Source organism: Rhinopithecus roxellana, chromosome 16 (genome assembly GCF_007565055.1).
Source record: "Rhinopithecus roxellana isolate Shanxi Qingling chromosome 16, ASM756505v1, whole genome shotgun sequence".
Taxonomy (NCBI): Eukaryota; Metazoa; Chordata; class Mammalia; order Primates; family Cercopithecidae; genus Rhinopithecus; species Rhinopithecus roxellana.
The window spans coordinates 79,138,767-79,152,726 of NC_044564.1; the positions used below are offsets into that span (position 1 = coordinate 79,138,767).

General features: G+C 36.9%; 1 protein-coding gene across 1 annotated transcript; it reads right to left on the reverse strand.

Moving 5' to 3' along the window:
- Positions 1–516: 516 nt before the first annotated feature.
- EQTN (equatorin) lies at positions 517–12,765 on the reverse strand. Its single transcript, XM_010384453.2, has 8 exons — positions 12,436–12,765; positions 12,066–12,191; positions 10,106–10,192; positions 8,197–8,283; positions 6,798–6,842; positions 5,470–5,529; positions 2,033–2,186; positions 517–816 (listed from the first exon to the last, which is right to left on the reverse strand). The coding sequence occupies exons 1-8, from the start codon at positions 12,509–12,511 to the stop codon at positions 582–584; spliced, it is 870 nt and encodes a 289-aa protein (XP_010382755.1). The 5' UTR covers positions 12,512–12,765; the 3' UTR covers positions 517–581.
- Between the last annotated feature and the right edge of the window lie 1,195 nt (positions 12,766–13,960).

The following is a 13,960-nucleotide window of genomic DNA, read 5'->3' on the forward strand; positions in this document are numbered from 1 at the left end:
AAAGAACGAGACTCCACCTCAAAAGAAAAGAAAAAAGAAATGGAAAAATATCTTTTCTTTCTTACTCTTTGTCATGTGAGAGCAACCCCTGATGACTTTGAAACAATTCAAGAATGCTAGGAGTTCCTACCACTAATTTAGTTTCACCTCTTGATGGCACAACTGTTTTGTCAATAAAACATGAACAGGTGTGTTCTTTGTGCTTCAATGGTGGTGAGGGGCACACAGGTAGTGGTGAGTTCCCTGATGTTCTCAAAATGCCCCTGGGGAAGGTAAATATCTAAATGTCCTTACTTTAAAATGAACCAGCCTAGAGAAAATATCTTTCAAAGTCACTCTCCAGGAATGTTTTTACTTGATGAGTTTCTCACACCTTAAATTATTTTCTTGTGCATTTTCCTTTAAATTTTATAACTGAGAGATAATTTTTATTGAGTCTGTCCTCCTTTTAAGACACCAGAATGTCTCAGCAGAGTTTCAAACTCATGACATTAACAGAAGACATAAAGAAAGTTCTTTTGATGACAAAAGAATTAAAGTTATTTATTCATCAGTATGATTTCTTCACCGGGTTCCAATTCTTACTCATAGTTTACGTGCATCTCATCATCTGAGCCTGTGGAAATATCCATAATCATCTTAGATTCTGATGTTCTTGTGCCTGATCTTCTCATATCTGAAGAAGTGGTGCCCAGTAATGTGCTGCTCTCTGCACTCTTGGAAAAGGATGTATCTGATACACCTTCTGATGGATGAAAGTAAGACATCGTGGCCAGCTCTGGGTTGACAGAGTATTGACTCTCACAACTTTTATAACTGAGGAAGAAAAGAACATATATCAAGAATTGTTTTTAATTGTGTACATCTGTAATTCAGCTTAGACAAACATTCAGAAATTAAAATATTTGAATTTTGCCCAGTGTATTAATTACTTAGTAACATTATATAAATGATATATAGTTTCTCTTTTCTTTTTTCTTTTTTTTTTTTTTTTTTGAGACAGAGTCTTGCTGTCGCCAGGCTGGAGTGCAGTGGCACAATCTTGGCTCACTGCAACCTCCGCCTCTCAGGTTCACATGATTCTCCTGCCTCAGCCTTCCGAGTAGCTGGGACTACAGGCATGTGCCACCATGCCCAGCTACTTTTTGTATTTTTAGTAGAGATGGGGTTTCACCATCTTGGCTAGGATGGTCTTGATCTCTTGACCTTGAGATCTGCCCGCCTTGGCCTCCCAAAGTGCTGGGATTATAGGCGGGAGCCACCGTGGAGGGCCTAGTTTTTCTTTCATTGTAATTTGATTATATTTAACACTTTGAAGCATGTTTCAAATCTCTAGAATGTATAAACCAATTTACTAAAATAGTAAAAGTTGCCTTAATAAAATTTAATAAGAAACATGTACAATGAAATTGAATGAAGGGGAATAAATACCTGGGATCACAGTTTTAACGAACCAGAGAAATACACCATTCATCAAAAACACAATGAAAAGAATGGAATTAATGATCATTATAAACATTAAGCAATTGTTAGGATTTTTGAAGGTAATCTGTTACACTGCCTGAAAAATGTTAAATAATTCCCTCCATCAGGCTTGAGTTCAATTTAATGTTTTTATAAGAAAGAGCCAAAGGACAGGTCTCACAGTGTAAAGGTGATCGAGATTGGCTGTTTTTTGAAAGTCTCAAGACTTGCTTGAATAAAAAACATTAGCTGCTAAGCAGATATGCTATTTAGAACTGAATATATTTGTTCCAGGGCTATATAAAAAAGAGCATATCTAGATTCTCTTTATCCTTTCCAATTGACTAAGGTTATTTCTATCTCTGGATGACTATTGGGAAAAAGTTCAAGTAGGATATTCCCTTAAAGACAGCCCAATGCTCCATCTGAATATGGTAAATGGAATCAATTTGAATGCCGTGTGGATAAATTCAGAGGTCACATATTCCTAAGAATCTGTTAAAGAGAGGAGGGAGAGAATGCAATGTCATGCATTTGTTGTAAAGACTGCAGAAGTCTGTAGACTTACGTCAGATGCCTCAGTTTGTACAGTGTAGCACTACAGAATGCCAAGAGGACCACAAAGAGGAGGAGGGTCATCAATGAGATTCCCAGCATTAGTTTGATCTTCAGATCCTCTAGATCTGTCTGATTTTCTCCCTGTGTAGCATTCACATCAGACTCTGAAAAGAAAGAAAATACAGTGGAAAATAGGGTGATCAGTGTGTTTTCCTGAAGGAGTAAAGCTTGCAAAGCAAATACAGAGAAGCAAGCCCTCCACCATCCAGAGTATTAACTGGCCGGCCTCCCATCCCACAGGCAATGCAAAGGAGAAAGCTACTCTCTAAAGCCAAGCACTCTTAACTTTCCTCTTTAACCTTCACTGCAATCCTGAAGGAGCTGTCCTTAGCTCCGTTTTACAGTATCACAGAAGTTTCTGTATTTGCCAATAGCACATAGTAAGTGGCAAAATCTGGTTTCAAACCAAGATTACCAGATGTCAAAATGCATATATAGCAGACTTTATCTGATTTAATCTACCATGTCTGAAGAGATTATTATCCAAAACGATTGACTTACGCCCAAGGGACCAGTCTTACAGGAGGTAAAGGTGCATGCTCTAGTGTTGGGTCATGCACTGATTTTTCTTTTAAGCTAAAAGGGTGGTATAGTGGATGCTTCTTCCCTGAGGCTTAAGAGATAGTTTTGGCATTTTATTACTGAAAAGACTAAACCTAGTGTACTTCACATTACAAAAATAAATAGAATCAATTTATTTAACTTTCTAAAATAAGTTAAATATAAGATTATGTCTGGATCCAGAGATATCAAGAATCTTTTTTTTAACTAAATCTGTTAATGAAATGATAGCTTTACTGCCAAATTTTATATTTGCCTGAATATATATCTGACTTAATAAACATTTAATGATGACAATATGTCGTTATTTCTCCCCTTTCCCCTAGCTAACCCCCAGCATCTGCCAACTCAAAAGTTCCAAGGGTTTTCACTATTTTCTAGGTAACGATATTTAGGTCATAAGCAATGACAAGCTTCCATGTCTATACTCTCTGATTTTAAAAAATTATAATTGTCAATGTGTGACCTTAGACCATGAAAATGTGTACAGTTGTCAATGACTCTTTTAGTGCTTTGAGGTCTATTATTTTGGGAATAATCAAACAAATTATGTTGAAATGGGCTGTGCTCCTGAATTGCTTTTCTGTCTCCTGAAAGGATTTTTAATAAAGATGTGTGCTCATAGTATATCTTCTTTATCTAGGTGATGGTCAGAACTAGAGAAGGGTTTGGAACTCATAATCACTGGAAGTTACAGAAAAGCTAGTTACAAGCGTGGGCAGCTTTTCTCTCTAAGCCTCAGTTTTCTTAACTGTAAAATGAAGATAACACCAACTTCATGGAGTTGCTGGGAGGACTAACATAATAATGTACCTACAACACCTAACATGTAGTATGTGCTCAATAAACAATAAAATCAATCAAGCTCTATTAAATAGAAGAAATGGCAAATTATTTATAAAATGAGCCAGCATTTGTCATTCCTGTTTATAACTTTTCTAAACAAAGAAGAATCACTCAATTTTCTTTTCTTTTTTCTTTCTTTTTTTTTTTTTTTCTGAGATGGAGTCTTGCTCTGTCACCCAGGCTGGAGTGCAGTGGCGCAATCTTAGCTCACTGCAACCTCTGCCTCCCAGGTTCAAGCTATTCTCTTGCCTCAGCCTCCTGAGTAGCTGGGATTACAGGCACCCGCCACCACGCCTGGCTAATTTTTTTGTATTTTTAATAGAAATGGGGTTTCACCGTGTTGGTTAGGCTTGTCTCGAACTCCTGACTTCAGGTGATCCGCCTGCCTCAGCCTCCCAAAGTGCTGGGATTACAGCGTCTAGCCAAATCACTCAATTTTCTTGAAGCACCACAAGGCAAATGGGCACAACTATCAATCCAGTGCACAAATGAGGTGACAGGTCTTAGATATGTCATCACGCTATTTTTCAACCAATTATTTGTAGGACAGAGGTTTTCTGGGGGAAATTAATGTGTTTTTTTCATGAAGTTTTCCATTCAAATCAGGAATTTATTTTACTTCTATTAATATAATTAAGCCATTAATGAAAACTGTATCCAGCAACAGGGGCTCACATTCATTGCTGATGAGAATTCCAAAAATACTTTAGAAGATAGTCTGGTAGTTTCTTACAAAAATAACCACTCTCATCTTCCCACCTGCCCTTCCAAAGTGCTAGGATTATAGGCAAGCCACTGCACCTGAACATAGTCTTACTATATGATCCATAAATCGTATTCATAGCTGTTTACCAAAATGAGTCGAAAACATACGTCCACACAAAACCCCGCACACAAGTGTTTACAGCAGCTTTTTTCATAATGGCCGAAAATTAGAAGCAACCAAGATGTCCTTCAGTAGATGAATGGACTAGGTTACACTCATACAGTGGAACATTAGTGATAAAAAGAAGAAAACATAGAGGAATCTTAAATGCATATTGCAAAGTGAAAGAAGCTAGTCTGAAAAGGTTACATACTGTATGACTTCAACTACATGACATTCTTGAAAAGGCAAAACTATAGAGATAAAAAAAGATCAGTGGTTGTCAGGGGTTCGTGGGGAGGGAGGAACAAAGGGATGAACTGATGGGGGCAGAGGAGATTTTAGGGCAGTGAAACTTTTGTATGATACTGGGATGGCAGACACGTGATATTTTGCATTTGTCAAAACCCAAAGAACTGTATAATACAAAGAGTGAATCCTAATGTAAACTATGGACTTCAATTAATAATGAATCACTATTGGTTCATAAATTGTAACAAATGTACCACATCATGTAAGACGTAGGGGAAACTGAGGAGGGTTGAATATGGAAATTCTGTACTTTCTGCCAAATTTTTCTTTAAACCCAAAACTGCTCTAAAAATAAAGTCTGTTTTTAAAAAAGATTGCATTCTACATATTATTCACTCACCTCCTCCATTTGGTTTCAGGAATAAGTGTTACAAAACAGGAAGGTGGTAATGGTCATCTGCAAAGTATAACTAAAAAAGAATGCTTAGGAACTATAACTCTCCTAAACAGTAAATGTCCTCTCTGAGATGTTAGTCACCATGATACTGCCTTTCATACACCAAAAATAGTATCATCATAAAGACACTAAGATGTGTAAGAGTATTTATGTGTCTATTAATTGAAGTATTTTGGTTTGTTTGTTGAGACAGGGTCTCACTCTGTCACCCAGGCTGGAGTACAATGGCATGCCACAATGTCCGGCTAATTTTTGCATTTTTTTGTAGAGAAAAGGTTTTTGTCATGTTGCCCAGGCTGGTCTCCAGCTCCTGGACTCAAGTGATCCACCTGCCTCAGCCTCCCAAAGTGCGGGGATTATAGGCATTAGCCACTGCACCCAGTCAATTGAAATATTTTGTTCTTACCTGGAATTGGGTGAAATAATTGATCTTTATCATCCATGACCACTGTTGTTCCATTTATAGCTGTTAAAACAATAAATTGGTGTTATGGTAAACAACATTCACTTACTAAAATTATTGCCTGTGTATGTGTGTGTATAATATGTACAGTGTGCTCTCATTATTCACGGCAGTTATGTTCTATAAAGTCCTGTAAACACTGTATTAGCAAATACTGAACTGTTCCTCCCAGGGTAAATACAGGGTTAGATTCCTGCAAGTCTGGTCACAGCATTTTCATCAACTGATCAATAAATAACCTTGCTTTATATGTGTTTCTGTTTAAAGATACTTCACTTAATATATATTGTTGATTAACACTGAACTCATAGAAAACAGCACTATAACACTTGCCTGAACGAAGCTTCTCTAACACATATTAGCTCCATAAGGAACATCACAGCCTTCTTGCACTTAGGAACACTAACCAGCAATTTAACACTACATTTGGGGACCATTTTAAACAGCAAAATCATCAACAAAAAAGCACAAAAAATGCAAAAAATGTGGCACTAAGTGGGGTGCAAAAATGACACTTATTTATAGAACGAGAGCTGAATAAAGAAGGCAGAATATTGCCTTGTTCTATTTCAGCTGGGAATGTGTGTGTCAGACAATTAAAAATTTTCAAAGCTCTGCCAATGTCCATAAATGACTGGGAAGGTGTTGCAACTACTGATTTTGGGGTGACAAAGAAATATTAATGAGTAGGTGATACAGAGTGCAAACACAGAATATGGAAAAATGATCAACTGAATATGGTATATATTTCACATATACAATGCATATATTTCTGTGTGATACATGCGTTACCTTTATACATGTGTACATCCATATATGCACATGCATTTATACACACATGCATAGAAATACTATGTACATCATGCTATACATGCATGCTTATATATTTGTGATACACACTTTTATGCATGCATATATTTTGATATATACTTTGCATGTATACATGCATCTCTATGTGCTTTTGCATGCACTGCTCCAAACACAAAGATGAATGATATTGAGCAAGAATCTTACTGAAAAATTTTAACCGTAAATAAATGGAATAACATTTACCATTTGTAAGAGAATAAAACTCTCATAAAGAGCAGGCAATCAGAAAATGTGTCTCACTTCATCACCTTTCTAGGTTTGTTTTGAAGTTTGCTATTACGTGTGGCAACAAAATGTTGACTTATCAACTCAGTATTAGACGTATTTAGACTCATCTTAGCTCTAAGTAAGATTTTAGAAAACCAAAACATTCCCCGAGCTACCTAGCTGTATGACTTTACCTTTAGCTAACATTGTCCAAAATGCAGGCACGTTTGGGGTTGATCCTGTTAAAACAAAACAAAACAACAACAACAACAACAAAAAAACAACAGGATAACAAAATAATTTAGTTTGAGTAACATTCATTTGTTTGTTAGTCAGTTAGCAGTTAAACTTTGAGCTCCTACAGTGTGTCAGACCCTGGGGTTGGCACTAACTTATACACAAGTAAACAAGGCTCAGACATTATAGTCAAGGAACCCACCTTAATTTTGGATGCAGACAAGAATCATTGCTGTTTATGTAGCAGGATATTGAAGGCTTTAGTAGAAATGCACAGGTGGTATGCACAGGGCTTAATTCAACTTGTTAAGGCCAGAAACCCTTCAAAAGGGAGATGATGTTCCCATATAAGCTTAGAGAACTAGCAATTGTTTACCAGGCAAACAAGGTGAGAGCGAGCTCATTCCAGCCGTGAGCAAACGCGCACTCATAAGCAGGCTCAGTAAGCTCTGGGAGCTTCAGGTAAGTCTGGAGTGAAGGGTGTAGACGGGGAATGTAACCAGAGTTGAGAGTGGAACATTTCCACAGTGGCCAGATTGTTTTGGAATTGAATGCTTGGTTAAGGAGTTAAAACTTGACCCCAAATTTAGTAGTAAGTTCCTAGAGACGTTTAAGAAGGGGAATGCCAGGATGATCAGGTTTTCATTTTTAAACATATGAAAAAAGATTTTTTTCAGTAGTGTTAAAAATGCAAACTCAGAATAATTACATTAGAAACATACTTGGATTGCATGAACTGGAGAAAATAGGGTTTCATGTAACGACACAAAGGTATCCATTCTCTTCAATTAGACCACTCATTCAAGACCTTAGAGGAGAGCCATCCTGGGTTGTTATGGCTCCACAAATGTTTTATAAGGAACAGTATTCTTGAGAGGGAAGTAAAATGGTAATTTTGATTTTGCAGCCTCCCACTCCCAACCCCCAACCTCAAATAATCTTAGGAAACATTAACAATTGATCCTAACCAGAGATAAGTTTATTCCTCAAGCAGGCAGAATATTTTTCATTATTAGCAAAATGAATTATATTTCAAATACATTCGATATATACTTATATTTATAAATATATACTAATTTGTGAATATGTATTTAATATAGGCACAAATGTGATACATTTTTATTAAAATAAAATTCTATTTCTACAAATGCTCATTTCCCATCCCTTGTCAGGTATACCTGAAGACTGACTCTTAGACATTCACCATTTAAAAGATTTTAGTGACTTTAAAAGGTAGCAGTGTAAATTCTTTAAGCATGCTATGACTTTATGTAATGCTCAGAGTAGTGAAACTTAAATTTTTAAGTCACATAATGATATGCTCCAGGTATGAATACAGTGTAGTAATTTAAATACTTGGAATATTTTTATGAGAGGGTTCGTTAGTAGTTGTTTCTTCTTCACTGGCGGATTTTTCATGTGCAGTTGCATTGACAATTTTATCTAGGAAAAGGGAAAAAGAATGATTGGCATGTAAAAATCCTGACTAAACATCTGAGATTAGATATTTTTTAAGCTAAAAAATGGAACAAGGAAAAGGAGAGAGAAGAAATTGAAGAGAAAGACATTAACATTTTCCTGAAATAAATTAAAGGAGAAAGAAGAAGGTATTGAAGAATAAAGTTTTTGTGATCATGGGGTGCCTGAGGTGGGATTAACACGACTATAATTTGTGAAAGAGAGGAAAAGGAATATGTGGCCACAGGCTTTCTTTAGAGGTAAAGAAGATCTCTTGGAGAAGATAATTTGCTCCAGATGGTTCCCTGTACAGGCGGCGAAATGCTCTTCTTTGTCCAGAGCAGCTTGGCTGCTGTTTAGGGTAACGACGCAAGAAAGGGAGGCTGAATATTAAGTCTGCTTGTAAATTGGAAACAGACATTTGGATATAAAGATTTCAGACTACAAATCAAGGGTTTTCAGGTCTAATTTAGTATATATCTCAGTCTGTAATAGGTCCCTCTGGAGGTATGTCACTAAGGGAGTGTTTGGTAACAACTGTGACTGGAGGACCCTTTCTTCAAGTCGATGGCCATTTCAGTTAACTGTTTAATACAGGAGTCAATAAAGTTTCATACGGAGTACAGGGCACCCATTATAGGAGGACTTCTACAGAGGGGCAGAAAAAATTCACACTGAGCCAGCCCACAAACCCATGACAGGTGTCTTGCTGACAAGGAAGGTTGGGAAAGGGAATCAGTTACTGGAGTTGATAGTGATTCAAGCAGCACTCGAAAAACTAGTAAGTCATCCTTAAATTCTGCTTTGCAACCCTTATCCTCTGGAGAAAAGCATCTAGATTGCCTCAGTTTACCCCCCTTGCCTTCAGAGTTTTAGGGACTATACTTAAGCAAGCAACCCTTAGTCAAAGGTATCCTCAGATCTCCATCTTCCTGAGGGCTTGCTCCCCTAGGACATCCCCACCATGCCAGAGGTCTCCTTCTGTCACAGCCCCATTTGAAATGGCAGGAATGTCTTATTCCAATCCCACTTTCCCTGACAATCCTCTGGGAGCCTGAATTGTGGAAATAAAAGTGAGGGTTTTGCAGTCTCTTCCTTGGGTCCTGCGGTCTGTACTCAGTAACTCATATCCTAAGGGAATTTGAGGTACCTGGTCCACTTAAGAGCTGCCTCTCCATGTCTTGTCCCAGACAACTCAAGATATTGTTTGTTGTGCATAAGCAAGATTCCCATGAGTGATTTACTGAGTTAATATACACCCTTGAAGTGTCACTGTCTCATTTAAATCCCAAGGTTTGAAATTGCTCAAAATATTCCGTTATTATCAAGTAGCTTTGTTAATAATTAGGCATTCCTGAGTTTCACATTTCTCAATATTGACATTGCCGTAGCTAGAAACATTCTCTCTTCCCCATTTAAAGCTGAAGATAAAAACCAGAAAGGCGTAAAAATGTGGGTTTAAGAAAGATGTAAATTTTCCTAGAATCCTAAATTTAGTTATTATTTAATTTTTCTTTCCACATAAACCAAATGTATGAGGTTTAGAAATGCAAGAACCTCCCCGGATTCTGAAATGATCAGTGTAATGGAGGTGGAGCCTCAAGTGTATTTGTGTGGGAGGAAGTGTGAGAAAAGCAGAGAGGATGGCCAAGAGCTAAGCTGGATCCAAGTCATAGAATCAACTTTAGAGGGAAAATGTTAGTCTTATTTAGGAATGAAGACTTCTTTTCTCCCCAACAGTTTCTATTGCTGTTTTGAAATCTGTTTAATGGCTTTTACATGTGCAATGGTGCCTTTCACTACTTACAGTTTTTTAGAGAAAAATTCAGATCAGTTGTGGCTCTCACAGTTATTTCAGACTCAGTGCCATTTGGATTTTGTGTTGTTAACACATCTAAAAACAAAAGCAAAAGTCTTCAGCAACTAGCTAAGTCACTTTTTTCCCTTACCTTTTTCTTTCTCTGAGTTTTTTTTCTTAAAACATATGCACTAATAAAAAAATAAAAAAATTACAGTCATTTTTTTCATCAATAAAATAAGAAAGTGGGGCAAGGGTCAAATCTAAAACTAATTGAAAAAAGTCAAACTAGTATCTTTATGTCAAATGACCCCTTCCAAGAAGCAATTATTGGCGAAATTCGTCAAAAAAAAAAAAAAAGTAAGCACATAACAGGTGCTGAAGTAGACTTGTAGATGTGCAATGTTATCATTGTTAGTATTGACATTATCAAAAAACCAAGTAAGAAGCATTTACCTGCCCTTGAACCTTCTGTTAGACTATGGAATGAACACTTCAACTTAAAAAGCATATCGTTTGATAACAATTAGGCTCCCTCACATATACTCAAATCTACACATACACATAAAGAATGCTGCTCTTAAGACTCATCAGTGGAGTTGGATGCAACTCAAAACTGATGTACATATTCCCCCAACCAAAGGATCAAAGTGAATTGGATCAAGACAACAGACTGAACATGCACATGTGTCTCCTTTCTCCAAAATGTCATAAGGTGACACAAAATTCTATACACACACGAATGTATGTGCGTGTATTTAATATGTACATATTCATTTCTCTCTTTGTGAGAACAGAGAAATTCACCCAAGTGTGTATATGAGAATAACGTACATGGGGAAAACTGCACATAGACTAAATGTTCTCTAACAAGATAACAGATAAATTATGGACAACACACATAAAAATGGTGCCACTAATATTTCATCGTTTTTGAGCAATTCCTGAGACAGAGCTATGGAAAAATAAAAGGAAGTCACAACCCAACACTCATGCCATGAGTTACGAAAGTATAAAAGTTGAAACACTGGTATTTTTCTAGGAACAGACAGTTTAAAAAAACAAGTATAACAATTGGCCTAATTTCATGTTAGAGTTTTGATTATATTAAATGTTTCACATTAGTAGGGAATTGGTGTTAGACACCTGGCTATCGTCCTTGAAAAATATAATGTTTTATCCCTACTTTATGCCATACACAAAAATAATTGGATTTAAAGCTCAAGTTAAAAACATAAAACTACTTTTAAAAATCAAGAAAACAATATTTTGGACTGGATAAGACCTGTTAAGGCAAGACGCAAAATGCAGAGATTATAAAGAAATGAAGAAACAGAATTGATATTATAAAACTTGAAATCTTCTCAGTAATTAAAGATACTTAAACAGGCTTGGCCAGGTGTAGTGGCTCGCACCTATAATCCTAGCACTTTGGGAGGGTGAGGCAGGTGGATCGCTTGAGCCCAGGAGTTTGAGACCAGCCTGGGCAATATGATGAAACACCGTTTCTACACAAAAATACAAAAATTAGCCTGGTGTGATGGCATGTGCCTGTAGTCCCAGCTACTCGGGAGGACTGCTTGAACCCTGGGAGGTCAAGGCTGCAGTGAGCCATGGTCATGCCACTGCACTCCAGCCTGGGTGACAGAGCAAGACCCTGTCTCAAAAAATGAGTAAGATGCAATAAAATAAAATAAGGCTTACAGATAAGCAACATCCTGGCAGAAAATATTTATTATTTTTACCATAAAAAGGATTAATATATTCTACATAAAAAGAGCCCTTGAAAAGAAATGAAAATACAACGTAATGGAAAAATGGGCAAGGGTATGAACAGGCAAGTCACAGAAGTAGAAATAAAATACCCAACAAATACAGGGGGAAATGATGGAATTTTAAAAAGGCGATTTAAGTCAAACCAGGATAATCAACTTTTGCATATACATTTCTATTCACTTTAAAGACTTACATTGCTTTATATCTTTATAATAATTGCCATTTTTCTCATTAGCAGGAGCATAATTGTGAGTATGATCTTCATGCTTTTCTTCCTGTTTATTAACATCTTCATTTAAAGGCATCACATTAGGCAATGCTAAAAAAAAAAAGTATTACACACCATAGATCAGAAATATGTTGATTTCTTTTACTGCTTTCTTTTTGTAACTGCATTTTTTTCACAAAGGATTAGAGGCAGAGATTTAAAATCTAAAGCATACCATATCTCCAGCAATAAAGTTTATATCATTCTGTAGAAAATTGCCACATACCAATTTTTCATAACTATGGGTCATCCTTCTTACCTACTATTTTTATAAAAGTTTTAAATACTCTCTCACCTTCAATAGTAGGCTTCAAAGTGCCACCTTTCAAGGAAAAAACTCCAGGTATAAAAATAAACAATACAAAATTCATTGGGAAATTGAAGTGATTTATCCAGTAACCTAGTGCGTCTTCACAGAGCCTCCTTTCTGTGGCCCAGCAGGTCCTGTGTCTAACTAAGACATTATGACATCACTGTCAGATGGGCATCAGAATGTTGGTGGGGGTGGGGTTCCCAACAGCTTTGTGACTCAGTCTGAAGACTGCTTTATCTCAGGTACTATAATGGTTTTTAGTTTTTTTTAAAATAAACCATTACAAGATTTTCTTTGGAAGTTAATAAATGTGTTTTCATAAAAGAATGTTAATTACTCAGTTCTGGATTTTAAAGAACCATTTGTAGAGCACTCGATTCTGTGGCTAATCGGGGCGCCACTTGTAACACTCACGGACCTAGGGGACTGAACACAGTGGGGCAAATGCAGGAATAAAACACAAAGACAAAAGAGTATATTTGGAAGCACTCTGCCTCTAGTGGACAAGGGCCCTGAGCTTTACACAGCCCTCCGTATTTACTGGGCAAAAGAGATAGTGAGAAGGAGGGTGGAAGAAGGGGTCAGCTGCTCAGTCCAGAGTAGGCTTGCAAGACTGCATTCTCTAGATGTCACAGTAGATAACCTCGGAGCCAGAGAGTAACTGCCTCCAGCAAATCTTCTGTGGGCAGGAGCAGTCGTGAGTTTGCCCACATCCTGCATTCATAATAAACAGTTTGCTGTTTGATCATATAGTCTCCAGTGGAATTCTGAGTTGGTCATGTCCCACGGGCCTTCGGCTCCCTGCAACCATTAATATTGTTAATAATAAAATGAGAACAGATCTTCTTGTTTCTCAAAGCATTGCAATATGATGTGTTTTATTGGATAAATGCAATAAAAATATCTTTTAAAAACTAGTCAGAGGCTGGACGCAGTGGCTCACACCTGTAATCCCAGCACTTTGGGAGCCTTAGGTGGGCAGATCATTTGAGGTCAGGAGTTCAAGACCACCCTGGGCAACATGGTGAAACCTCATCTCTACTAAAATTACAAAAGTTAGCCAGGTGTGGTGGCCCATGCCCTTGAACATGGGAGGCAGAGGTTGCAGTGAGCCGAGATTGCACCACTGCACTCTAGCCTGGGTGAAGAAGTGAGTCTCTGTCTCCAAAAAAACAAAACAAAACAAAACAAAAAGCAAAACAAACAAAAACAACTAGTCGGAAAAACCAAGTTCTGATGCCAAATGCCCTACAAGTCTACAAGTTCTGGTTAATGGATTATCTTAACTATAATTCTTTAGAAAAGTTCTCTAAAACTATCATTTTTAGATTTTAAGACCTATATTATATAAATAATAATAAGTTTCACAGCCAGTACTATTTAAGACTCATTTATTGGGTTGAACTTGTTTACTTTATATATTTATATATATAATTTTTCCTCATGTCTAAAAGAATTAGATGTGGTGAGGTTTTCATATACCCATATTTTTTTCAAGAGGCAGAGT

Excerpts from the sequence above, each read along its gene's own strand:
- EQTN (XM_010384453.2), bottom strand. The coding sequence starts at position 12,511 with ATGAATTTTGTATTGTTTATTTTTATACCTGGAGTTTTTTCCTTGAAA. Across the intron at positions 8,284-10,105 it reads GAATTTTTCTCTAAAAAACT|ATAAAATTGTCAATGCAACT; the intron begins GTAAGTAGTGAA and ends CCCTTTTCCTAG. Across the intron at positions 817-2,032 it reads TACAAACTGAGGCATCTGAC|TTATAAAAGTTGTGAGAGTC; the intron begins GTAAGTCTACAG and ends TTTCTTCCTCAG.